Source organism: Chaetodon trifascialis, chromosome 7 (genome assembly GCF_039877785.1).
Source record: "Chaetodon trifascialis isolate fChaTrf1 chromosome 7, fChaTrf1.hap1, whole genome shotgun sequence".
NCBI lineage: Eukaryota > Metazoa > Chordata > Actinopteri > Chaetodontiformes > Chaetodontidae > Chaetodon > Chaetodon trifascialis.
In genome coordinates, this window is record NC_092062.1 from 21883127 (window position 1) to 21895021 (window position 11895).

Here is an 11895-nt window from a genome sequence, read left to right on the forward strand (position 1 = left end):
TTTTAATGTGTGTGTGTGTGTGTGTGTGTGTGTGTGTGTGTGTGTGTGTGTGTGTACAGCTGCTGTATGCGTGAGTGTGCGTTTGTTCATGTGCACCTGAGTTTGCAGGCCTGCCTGTCCGTTCATAGTGCATAGTGTCATAATGAAGTGCCCATAAACTAAACAACATTTTGGTGTTTTGTGTGTTTGGATTGTAATAACTCTCTCTGCTCCTTGGATATTCTCCCATCTCCATGTCCTCCCCCATCACCTCCTCGTTTCTGTTTTCAAAAACCATCCCTCCATTTGTTGATCTCTGTGCCCTCGCTTCTCCTGCGACTTTTTTTGTTTACCATGCCTTACTGTGTCTGTTCTTTCTGCCTTGTTCCTGCCTTGTTTTTCTTTTTGTTTTGCTTTTCCCTTCAATTTTCTTGTTTTTCCTCTGCTCTCCTGTTTACGTACTGCCTTACCACTGTGTTGTTCTGCTGCCTGCCTACTTTGGGTCTGTGGCGCCCCTCCTACCTTTGCCTCCTTCCCTTCCGTCTTTCCCTCTTTCCTCCCTCCTTCCTTTTCTCCTTTAGGTGTCTGTCTGTCGGGAGATGATCACAGAGTTCCGAAACGCCGTCTCTTGTAAGAAGAGCTCCCGTATGCGTCGTCGTCGGCCCCTCAGCAGCTCAGCGGCTCTGCGCCACCCCACACGCATAGCCCTGGGGGCCCCTCGGCCGCTGCGCCTGGTCCGCGAGATGCGTCTCAGCAATGGCAAGCTCTACAGTGGAGCCGGCCCGCTGACAGGTGGAGCTGGAGCAGGCGGAGCTGGAGGGACGGGGCCGTCCGATCTTGGGCCAGGGCCGCAGCGGATCCTAGATGATCCGCTGGGGGCCAACACCACCCCTCCTCCACCAGCCCCTACCCCTGTGATGCTGCCTGCCCGCAGCTGCACCCACGTGAGGATCTGCCAGGAGTGCCGGAGGATCCAGAGCCTGAGATCAGGCAGCAGTTTAGGATCAACCACGACACGAATACCACCTTCATCAGCACCCCTACCCAGGCTACCCCCACCCCCACCCCCATCCTCATCCAACACAGACAGTGAGGGTGGAGGGGGGCCCAGCCCAAGGCGGCTACACCACAGCCCTCCACCTCATACCTCCCGACCCATTCCACCTCCACAGAACAGCAACACCACAGACCTACTGGGTGATCAGGACTGAGAGCAGAAGCAGCGGGTGGGGTGAGAGGGCTGCCAGTGATGAGGTGACTGAGGAACGTTTGAGCTGCTGAGGGAGACACTGCTTGTTTCCACAGGTGAAATTCATCGGAGAACAAAAGAGGGAGAGAAGGAGGGAAAATAGTAGAACTAAGTGAGGTCAGCCAGTAGAAAACGAGCCAGTTTAAAGGAGATTAAACCGTCACCCTTTCTCCAGTTGAGCTTGAGGCGTACAGATACAGTACTGGCTGCGAGCAGGCTGTGAGATGGTTAGGCTTCTGTATCGAATAACTGTTCAGTTTGGACAAATCTGAGCGGGAATGCACATGACCAGATGATGGTTTTCCACTGGCCTCCTTTTTCCCTCCTTACTCCCGTCTCACTTCACCTTTAGAGCTGAGGGCGCTGGTTTTCCTCCGCTGACTCTTCCCTGGAAGTGAACTACCCCCCTAGAAAAACGAAGCCTTGTCGGAGGACATACTGTATCCGTATGTGATTTAAAACTAAGCAACTAAAAGACTTCCAGAGAATTATTTCCTGTTGTTTTTTTCTTTTGTTGTCTTTCTTGTTTTGTTACCATTGTTCAAAGTGGGAATTACAGAGTTAAATACAGACTATGTGTGACAATATGGTGGATTATAACATACTAAGAAACTTGACTGCGGCTCATTGTGTTTTGTGTCCCTCCCTGTGCCCCACAGCTGCTTTTTGGATGGTTTCAAGGAAGGTGGATGAGACAGCTTCAAGACAACATAATGCAAACAGTAGCAGAGGAAACTGTTGGCCTGTCTTTCTTTACACTGTGCGTGTGTGTGTGTATGTATGTATGTATGTATGTACAAAATTGTGTTCCCCTAAGTCTGCTGTAACTACTCAAAATGAGGAGAACATGTACGCAGCAACAGCACCCTTCCACAAATGTTAGATCATCAAACAGCCACAAAAGAAAGAGAGAGAGAGAGAGGGAGAGAGAGGGAGCAAGAGGCTTTGAAATGTGAAATTAATGTCCCTCGTTATCCTGGGTAACGCTTGCCAAGCCTTTACTTCTTTTTCACCTCTGTTCACACAGCGTAGACGAGATAGAGAGACCAGGCGAGGCAAAGACGGAGAAGAACAGAAAGAGGCAGAGAGTGAAAAGGACACTCCTGAATTTGAATGAGAAATCCCTCACTGAACTACTTCCATTATTAGATCTGTCCTGATCTGTTAATTCTGGGCATCTTTTAAGGGGCTTGTTAATGCGCCAGCAGGCTGTAGCTGCAGCTTCCTCCCTTCTCTCTGTTTAACAGACAGACTTGGCTGTTCGCAGTAGAGGCTCCTGCCAGAGTGATAGACTCAACACAGCCTTGTCAATACTGTCTCAAGCTTTTGATCGCCTAATTACTCCCCTCGGTGGCTGGGGACTCGTTCAGGAGGGGGTTGAATGCAGGGAAACATGCTGATAAATAGATTGTGAAGAAATACATGCTTTTTTCTCTGGCTGGGAAAGGAATCTGCTCTCTTTTAATTGTGTTGTTGAAGTTACAGCCTTACTGGTGTGTGAAACTACAACTAAAACAATCTAAACGCTACAGTATATTAGCCACGGTGCTTGATGGGAATACTCTGGTGGATTTGCATGTTTTAGCCCTTTAACCTTAAATTGTGTACACTTCATATTATTGCTGATGATTACTCAAAGTGTACCATATGTTTTACAGTACACACAGATTACCAATCTCTCAAGCAGCTACAGCTTTCACAAACTTGCTTTAGTTATCACATCATGAGGAACGTTAAAGGATGCGGCTGGTGACATTCAGTATTTTTTCTTCTTGTCAACAAATCTAATGAAAAGACCAGAATCATAATAAGTAGCCAAAGCCTCATGTAGCTTATTCCTCTGTGCCATAAACCTCCATTGTTTAAAAACTATTAAAAACACATTAATGAGTCACGTCGCTGCACTGAGTAATGTTTGCTGAAAAGTGCAGTGCCCAGCTATTTTTGCAAAAAAAGAAAAAATGTTTTTAATGAAACTTTATATTTGTGCCCATTTTTTAAGAGTTGCATCTTCAGTGGGACCAAAGGGGCTTGGGGCAGAGTATCACAAACAGGCTGGGAAGTCAGAGTATTGCGAGACAGACTAACACATTGGTGGTTTGGGGCTTTTAATGGGATCTGTTGACAAAGAAAAAAATACGCAGTATTGCCAGCCTCTTTAAGTCTGCTTTATTTTATACACCATGGCCTCTCATCAGCGCCTGTTTGTGGGCAGATCAGTCATTTTATTCATCCAAATGGAACCAAGAACCCGCTTCCATTGATGTTCAGGATCACAAGTAAAACAGATCAGATCAGTTTTAGGTCTGTCGTAAAAGAACGAGCTGCAATCCACTTGTTTACATGAATGCATGACAGCTATCGGGCGTGATTTGTTACTGCAGCATGATTTCCCTTTAGTTTACTCCAATCAAATGTACCCGTGATTACTTTTATGTGCTGCAGCTGTGTTGTCTGTGGTATGACACCTCTGAAAGGATCCCCTCAGAGCAAATGTAAGTGTGTCATTATTTGCACAATAGCCTATCATCCCCAGATTATTATTTTTATATATGACATCATTATCAAGTGCTGTATTAGCATTTTCTGCACTGCAGGTCATTGACTCATCAGTGTCTCACTGTTCGTTGAATCAGTTACCTAATCAGTTCCCAACATACTCACTGTAGAGAGACTCACTGCTTACTGGACTACAGGGTGGTTTGATACACATACTGAGTTATAGATAGTACGCTTAATTATAAAACGTCTTTCTGGGGTATTCAAGGAAATGCTGACATCCAAGATTTGAGGGTTAGCTGATGCAGCGTTTTCAGTGGAAGATGTGACTGAATTCCCATCATCCTGCTCAGTGTCCATATTTGCTTATTGTTTGTCTTTCACAGTTTGATTTCCTGACAGCAGATTTTATGAATGTAATGCTTTTCAGCAGTGATTCTCAATGCTCCAAAGTCAATGTTTCCTGCCTTCTGAATGCATCAGTTTTTCCTTTTCAGCTTTTTCTCCTGGTTTGAAATGTCAGTTTGCCCATTTACACCACAATCTGTCTCTGGAAACTTCTTGACACCTGTGAGTCTCCTCCAATACACATAAAGTTACCAACTGCTTTTTTTTTTTTTTCATCTTTAACTGAGGAGCTTCATGCAGCCACCTCATGACTGGTCCACATGCACACGGGTGTTTTGGAAAACAGGCTTTTTCCTACTTTGGTCTCAAAAAATAAAATAAAATGCCATCCACACAAGCATTTTTTTTTAATCTCTGTGCAAATGAAAACGCAAAAACTCCATTGAAGCAGTATCCAGAGCATGCTAAACCATCTGGCTGTGATATAAACATAACCCTAAGCCATTTGGCCAATCAGACGGCTCTAAATTGCACCAATAAGCTGGATGTCGGGTCTCATCCAAAACTGGCAACGTCGGCAGCGGGGCCTGTCTCATGGGAGTGTTGGATTATGTAGCAGTGACCTCTGTAGCGCATTCTGACGCCTCTGCTCCTCAACATAGTGGAAGAGTAACTGTACATTTATAAAAAAGTCCTGTTAGCGAGGTTAGCACCAGCAGCACCGGGCCACGTCTGCTGTTCGGCAAAACATAGCCTCATGTAAACAAAGGAGGTAACGGCACCCACTCTGATATCACAAGCCAGAAACTCTGTTGTCCCTGATGTAAACACTGAAACCAGAGTTTCTGAATATCTTCACGTTTTCTGAAAGGTCTGTTTCCAGTGACCTAAAATGCAATTTGTGTGTGGACGAGTTGCCAAAACCCGCAGGCAAAGCTACATTTCACAAAACACCCGTGTACATGTGGACCAGGCCTCAGATGTCACCAAACAGCACGAGTGCAGCAACAAGGACGCGATCACTCACTGCCTTCCCATCCATCCATATTCAGCAGTAATAGGAAATGTGTGAGGTGGCCTGCAAAACCACCGGTTCAGCCCTTTACAAATCCCCTGAAAAAAAAAAAAAAAAAAAGCCGGTATTGTTGTCTAGGCAAACATTGCATTGCTGTATAAAATTATGCATTCTGCAGTGAAATAGATTTGTCGACACTGTTGTGCTCCAGATAACGAATGATAACATTGTTTGCACACATTATGCTGTTTGTGTGCATGATTGCTGTCAGCAGAAGCAGGCCTGGATTTGACGTGTCTGCTTCTCTCTGTTTAGTTCTGCCTTTGTGTTCAGAATTGCTGACAAGGCAACGGGAGCCAATCAAACTTGTAGTCACATGTAGTCAGAGCACACACGCACACACACACACATAAACAGAGACACAAGCATCTATAGCATCTTCATTTCTGATTCCCTTGTCGTCTAAGGGCTGTAAACCCGCTGGTTGTTCTTGTAATTTTCAAAATTGTCTCCGGTCTCTTCTCCATGTCTTCTTTGGTTTCTTCTGTGTAAGATATGTGACAGCACCACATGGCCATTGAGTGGCTATCAACAGCTTTAAACCATCAGCTGAAAGCATTTGTTAGCTGCAAAGCATTATTGTGGAGAGGCAAGAGGAGGGTACAAACCCTACAAAGCCAAAATATTGTTAGTGTTAATATGAAAGGGAAGGGAGGGTCACAAAACAAATCAGATGGGGTGTCTGAACGGTCGCTCCACGAGACAAACCTTTTTTGTTTACTTTTATGTTCTTTTCTTTGGTATTTTTTCATATTTCTATACTAGTGCTAAATGGATTATTAAAACTGATGATGAATATTATGATTAAATTGTTGTTATTATTCCTATTGAGGAGCAAGAGGTTCTATAGTGTGATTGTGGGTGAAGGGTGTGGGGCGGGAGGTGCTGGGGTGAAGGTGCAAAGATGTTCCTCAGAGAGTTCGCCCTGTTGTTCAAACCTATAGACACACAAACTTCTTTTGGAATAAAAAATATTGAAACAGCCCCACAGTGAAACGTGTCTGCTTTCTGAGCGGAAGCTTCGCTGCGTTTTCTCCTCTCATGTCTGAGTGATGTGATCCACTGAAACGCTGTCATCGAGCCACAGATGGAGGAAGTGCACAGATAATTTATTTAAACTGCCTCTACAATTATGTGACAGTTCTCCATTCCTGCATTCAAACTACTGCTAAAGCAAAAGTACAAAGGTGTTTGTGGTGGTTTGTTTTCCTGTGTGCTGTGGAGAGGTGTGGGCCTTTGTTTCCTGTGTTTCCTCTTTTGGCAGAGGCTGGGCGTGGTTCTCCAGGTGGCTTGGGAGCTGGCTCCAACACAGCTGGGACTCATCACCATCAAGCACTGTGGACTGCAGAGGACTCGTTGCTGGATTGTTTCCGCTGCTTAGTGGTAGAGTTGGTTGTTTACTAGTGCTACCTGCGAGTATAAGTGTATATTTAGTTTTCTTTCGTGTCAGTTACAGTGTCCTGTCTTTTTCCGTTTTGCTCAGTGAGTTCTCCTGCACTGATCTCCAACCTCTTGCCATCACCTGTATTGAGCCTCCAGTTAACAACCGTCCCCACCTGTGCCTCTACCACCATGTTCCCTCAACACAGGTACTCACACCAACTGAGCTCTGTGCGCTCCAGGTCAGGGCAGATCCCTGACCTCCTCTCCACCTCAGTACCTCGTGCCTCACCAGCTATTCCCAGGACTCCCAGGTTTCCTGCATACCTGTAGCCTCCCTTCATCCACCCATTTTCTATGCAGGGGGCGGGGTACACCCTGGACCGGTCACCAGCCAACTGCAGGGCAACATATATACACAAACAACCATTCACGCTCACACTCACACCTAGGGGCAATTTAGAGTCACCAGTTAACCCAATGAGCATGTTTTTGGTCTGTGGGAGGAAGCCAGAGTACCCGGAGAGAACCCATGCATACACAGGAAGAACATGCAAACTTCACACAGAATGGCCAACTCGGGAATCGAACCGGCGACCTTCTCACGCGCTACCTGCTGCGCCACCGTGCAGCCCACCTCCCTTTACCCTTTGTCCCTGTGTGCATGTCTGCTGTTGGGTCCAAATTCTGCCTAAATGCAGCATTATCATCAGCAAAATGTATTTGTATCAAAAGTAAAAGTACTTGTTCTGTAGGAAAATGGCCCTCAATCCCAGCATTTGTATTGTCTTTATCATCAATTTCCTGTCCTGAGAACTCTACAGCACGCAAGAGAAATGAGAAACTGCAGGTTTCTGGGAAAATGCAGAGCTTTATTAAGCAACAATGGCCACTAACAAAAAGTTAGTTCCGTTTTAAAGCAAAGGAAGAGACAGTTTACGGACCTGTGCACACATGTCAGTAAATTTCAATATAAGATGAAGTCTCTAAGGATATTTTTACTTTTAGCATTTTTTTTTCTCGTTCTGGCAACATAGTGGCAACATAGAGCCAGCGACCCTCGACTCCGGAACGACCTGCAGGAGGAGATCAAGCTGAGCAGCTCTCTTTTTTCATGTAAACATCCTTAACTTTTTGTTTTTGGTAGAATAAAGCATACTCAGACTACAACACCTGCATACATAGAATCTATGCACGCAGCACAGTACTGTATCATAATATGATATTCGTGTATTTGGTTTAAAGCTGCTGTAGGTACATTTGAAGAAAGGGGCATAATTAGGAAAGAAGAATTAACACTTTGAAGGAGTTCAACCACAACAACCCTCTGATTCTCAAAGGCTCTAACCCTAAAAAGGGCTCACATTCAAAACACTGCAAACCAGCTGTAATAAAGAGGGCTCACGTCAATAAATCACAGCCACATGGAGCAGAATGTTATTTTTCACCCATTTTCCTTTTGGTTGTGTAACTTTAAATGTTTGTCTCTCTTTTCTTTGTTCCTCTTTGATGGATTGGAGAGATGTTGTTAACTCTTATTGCATGCATTTATGTTGTCTATATCCCAGAACTGAGCAACACGCTGGAAGGAAAATCTCTGTGCTGCTCTTGTACTGTTCGACATAGCTTTGTATTTTTGGCTGATTGCAATAAGATGAGGCACCTTATGTCAAGCCCTCAGGAGCAGCGTTTGTTTGTTGTTTGTCTGTCAGAGTCAAAATCGAAAGCTGGGAATCACCCTGGGACTCATATAGACTTGTTACCAAACAGAAAGGGCTGTAAATAGCGAATTTCCAGACTGTAACATACATTCAGATGAGACTAAAGTCAGCCATACTAGTGCCTCTGTGACGCTGTTTAAAATGTTAGCATGCTAATAACTGCTAATTAGCATTTAAGTACAGTTGAGGCTGATGGGAATGTCATCATCATAGTTTTGTGGTGGTTTGGGAAATTCTGGTATTTTCTTGTGTACTGTGGAGAGGTGTGGGCCTTTGTTTCCTGGGTGTCATTTTTTGGCAGAGGCTGGGCGTGGTTCTCCCAGTGACTTGGGAGTTGGCTCCAACACAGCTGGGACTCATCACAATCAAGCACAGCATAAAGACTGTGGACTGCAGAGGACCTGGTGGTGGAGTTGGCTGCTTTACTAGTGCTATCTGCAAGTAGAAGTTTATTTTTAGTCTTGGTTTCTCTCATGTTGATTACTGGTACTTGATCTCTTGTGTTGCGTCTCTGCCACCACGCCGCCCAGCCTCTTACCTCCACCTGCCTCGAGCCTCTAGTCCACAGCCATCACCACCTAGTTTTACCTGTGCCTCCACCACCTCGTGCTTTCAATGCTGTACTCACGCCATCTGAGCTCTGTGCGCTCCAGTGTTTCTCTGAGCTGCTCTCTACCTCAGTGCCTCTGCCTCACCTGCTATTCCCAGGACTTCCTTGCTACTAGTTTCCTGATACCTGGAGTCTCCAGCCTACATCCACCCATGGCCGTTGATCATTTAGCCACGAGCCTTGACCCCCAGGCTTTCTGGACTGCAGTGCATCCTCATCTCCCTTCTCCCCTTTTCCTTCATTATCCACTCAATAAATTCCTATTCTACCCTTGCTTTCTGTCTGCTATTGGGTCCAAATCCTGCCAAAATACAACAAGTTCAGCCATAAACCAGATTTCCGGGAAAATTTCACTCAAAACCACAAATGTCAGCCACATGGTGGCGCTAGAGGAAAAGTCAGGGAAGCATCAAAGTCAGGAATTATCGTCTAGGGACAATGAATGTATTCACAAAATTTCAGGGCAATCCGTCCACTAATATTTGAGATATTTCAGTCTAAGAACCAACAAACCGACATTGCCGTCTCACAGCTGCAGTGCTAGCACTGCTAAAAATACAAGAATTATGTCAATTACAGTATATATAAAATATATATACAATATTTTTTATTGCTATTCATCACTATTTTGGCCTCCCACTGCAGGAGGAGAAACTTTTTTTCAGTTTATGTGCTGGGTGAGCAGTTTTCACAGGAATAAATGGCTGCCATGTTTGGATTTCTCATGTATTATTTATTACATCCAAACTTTTTGTTAATTAAAACTGTGTGCATGATATGAGTGGCACGTAGGAGCATCACCTACAGAAAAATATCATGATTGGCTGGTGAAAATGAGGTGCACTGAGATTCATGAGAGCAGGAATCGAGGGCCTGGAGAAGCTTCAAGCTGAGGTTTTGGAGGATATTCTACATTTTTCTTATTGCCATCAAACCCTGCAAAAAGAACAAAACCAACATTGATCCATTGTTGTCCAAAGTCTAATAAAAACACATCAATGAGTCTCGCTGTTGCACTGGGTGACATGTTCCTTCATTATAATGAAGTATGAAACCTCAAACCAACTCCGAGCTCACCTCATCTCTTTCAATCACTGATCGCTGGACCGACCGTATCTGAAAGACAGATGAGCGTTTGTCAAGGGAACTGAAACAAACACCAAGATATATAAATAAATATGCTGCTGGTTAGAAATAGAGGAAGACTCGCAGGCTTTCTGGATAAAGAAAATACAGTTATAAGTAATTACTTTGCAGCGGTCTTCAGAAGTGAATATCCTTTTAACTCACTGAGATAACCCTAACCCTAACAGTACATAGTGTACTGTTAAAGGATCTTAAATAAACTTAATAATAATAAACTTAAATAAACCAATGGATCACAGCTTCTCTACATTTTGACTGGACTGAATGTAAAAATGAACTTAATCTTCCTAGTTATGGAAGGAGTTTCCTTTTCAGCAGCTCAGACCCTATAATTCTTCATAAAATACACGAGACACACACCTGATTCTGATGATGAAGTAAGTTGAGGCAAACACGCTCACAACGATGAGCACGAAAACTCCAGCAGCAATCATCATCGGTAACATCGATATCTGTTCTGAGAAAAGAAACACAACCACGATCAACTCCAAACTCCATCACAGTCTCTCTTTCGCTGATGTTACGTTAAAGGAATAGTTTGAAATCTTGGGAAATACATTTATTTGTTTAATTTTTGGATTTTTCTTCATTTAGCCAGGTGAAAGTCTCACTGAAAGAGTTAGATAAGAACAGAGAAAACAGACAAACACTGGATTCAAATTGCTAATTTTGAAGATTGTCTATATGCTTCATGTCAATGTGTCCACTTTATGTGAAAATGCTTTTCTTACTCACCTTGAACGACAAAGTTGGTGATTCCTTTAAATGCCCCGCCAGGAAAAGTTGCAATGTGGCAGGTGTACAACCCTGCATCTCTCATTTCCACAGCTCTAATTACCAAAGAAAGTTCTGCGATCTCCACTCTCTCCTTTAGAAGTGTATCATAAATATTAACTCCAAATGAACAATAAGAAACAACAATGACGATTTTCTCTCCTTCTGGTGGCTTGAGCTTCCACTTAACGTGAGTGATATTGCTGTGCTTTGGTCCTTGGATGAATTGGCATGGCAGGGTGACATCATGGCCGAGGTATCCAGTCACTTTAGGCTGGACTTTGACTTCTTGCGCCTCAAGAGCTGGAAAAGAAAAAGAAAAAGAAAAAGAAAGCTGTAGCAGGAAGAATGATAGAAATGGAAACGATCCATGAAAAAATCATGTCAGTTTTACTCTTTTATGATTCTTTATTCAAAACTGAAGCCATACTAAAGTTGACTTTAGGTACAGTGTTGAGTTACTTTACACTTTCACCTTGCTACATTTCAGAGAGAAATATCCTTTTTTCTCCACTACATTAATCCGACAGTTGAGTGACTGAAGATTCAGACTTTACATACAGAACATGAGGCATTCACAAACTATGATGCACTGTGATAGATTCAACTGGACAACTGTATATACTGCATGGTCCTCAGCCGGCTAAAACTCAAGAAGAACATTACTATCATTTTTGATGCATATTTTGCTGCTAGTACTTGTGTACTTTTACTTAAGAAAGGTTTATTTAATCAAGATAATGATTATTATTCTTAACTTTTTATCGTGTGGGGTTGCTACTGGTGTGAAAGAAGTGAAAGATGAATGGTTTTAATATAACTGCAGTCAGCATTTCATAAATTGCCAAAATTGAACATCTTTTATCCTACCTTGGATCGTGATGTAAATGAAGCACATGAATACAAGAGCTGATCTGCTGAGGGTTTCCATTTTGCACACTGTGTCTGCAGGAGGCCAACGAAATGACAGATATGCTTCAATAGTAGAAGGTCCTGCTGTGTTTTCTCAGTTTTCCCATCATAAAACTTCAATTGACTTGTCATGACTTGCAGTAGTTCCTTCCTCCCTGCCATGGTCAGGGCCGGAAACCCTCAGAAGCACAGTGGCCTCATG

The 11895-nt window shown here is 43.6% G+C and overlaps 1 protein-coding gene and 1 long non-coding RNA gene across 4 annotated transcripts in view; one reads left to right on the forward strand and one right to left on the reverse strand.

Moving 5' to 3' along the window:
• grik5 (glutamate receptor, ionotropic, kainate 5) overlaps positions 1-5951 on the forward strand; it is a 79893-nt gene extending 73942 nt beyond the window's left edge. For 2 of the 3 annotated variants that reach the window (XM_070965915.1, XM_070965916.1), the window contains exon 22: positions 561-5951. In XM_070965915.1, the coding sequence (XP_070822016.1) occupies positions 561-1190 (630 nt within the window). In that variant the 3' untranslated portion in view covers positions 1191-5951. The remainder of the gene's footprint in view (positions 1-560) is intronic. The other variant, XM_070965917.1, reaches the window with a different exon arrangement.
• A 3622-nt stretch (positions 5952-9573) lies between these two features.
• LOC139333332 (uncharacterized) lies at positions 9574-10452 on the reverse strand. Its single transcript, XR_011602322.1, has 3 exons — positions 10368-10452; positions 9939-9977; positions 9574-9797 (listed from the first exon to the last, which is right to left on the reverse strand). It is a non-coding gene; the product is annotated as an uncharacterized lncRNA (long non-coding RNA).
• Positions 10453-11895: the final 1443 nt, after the last annotated feature.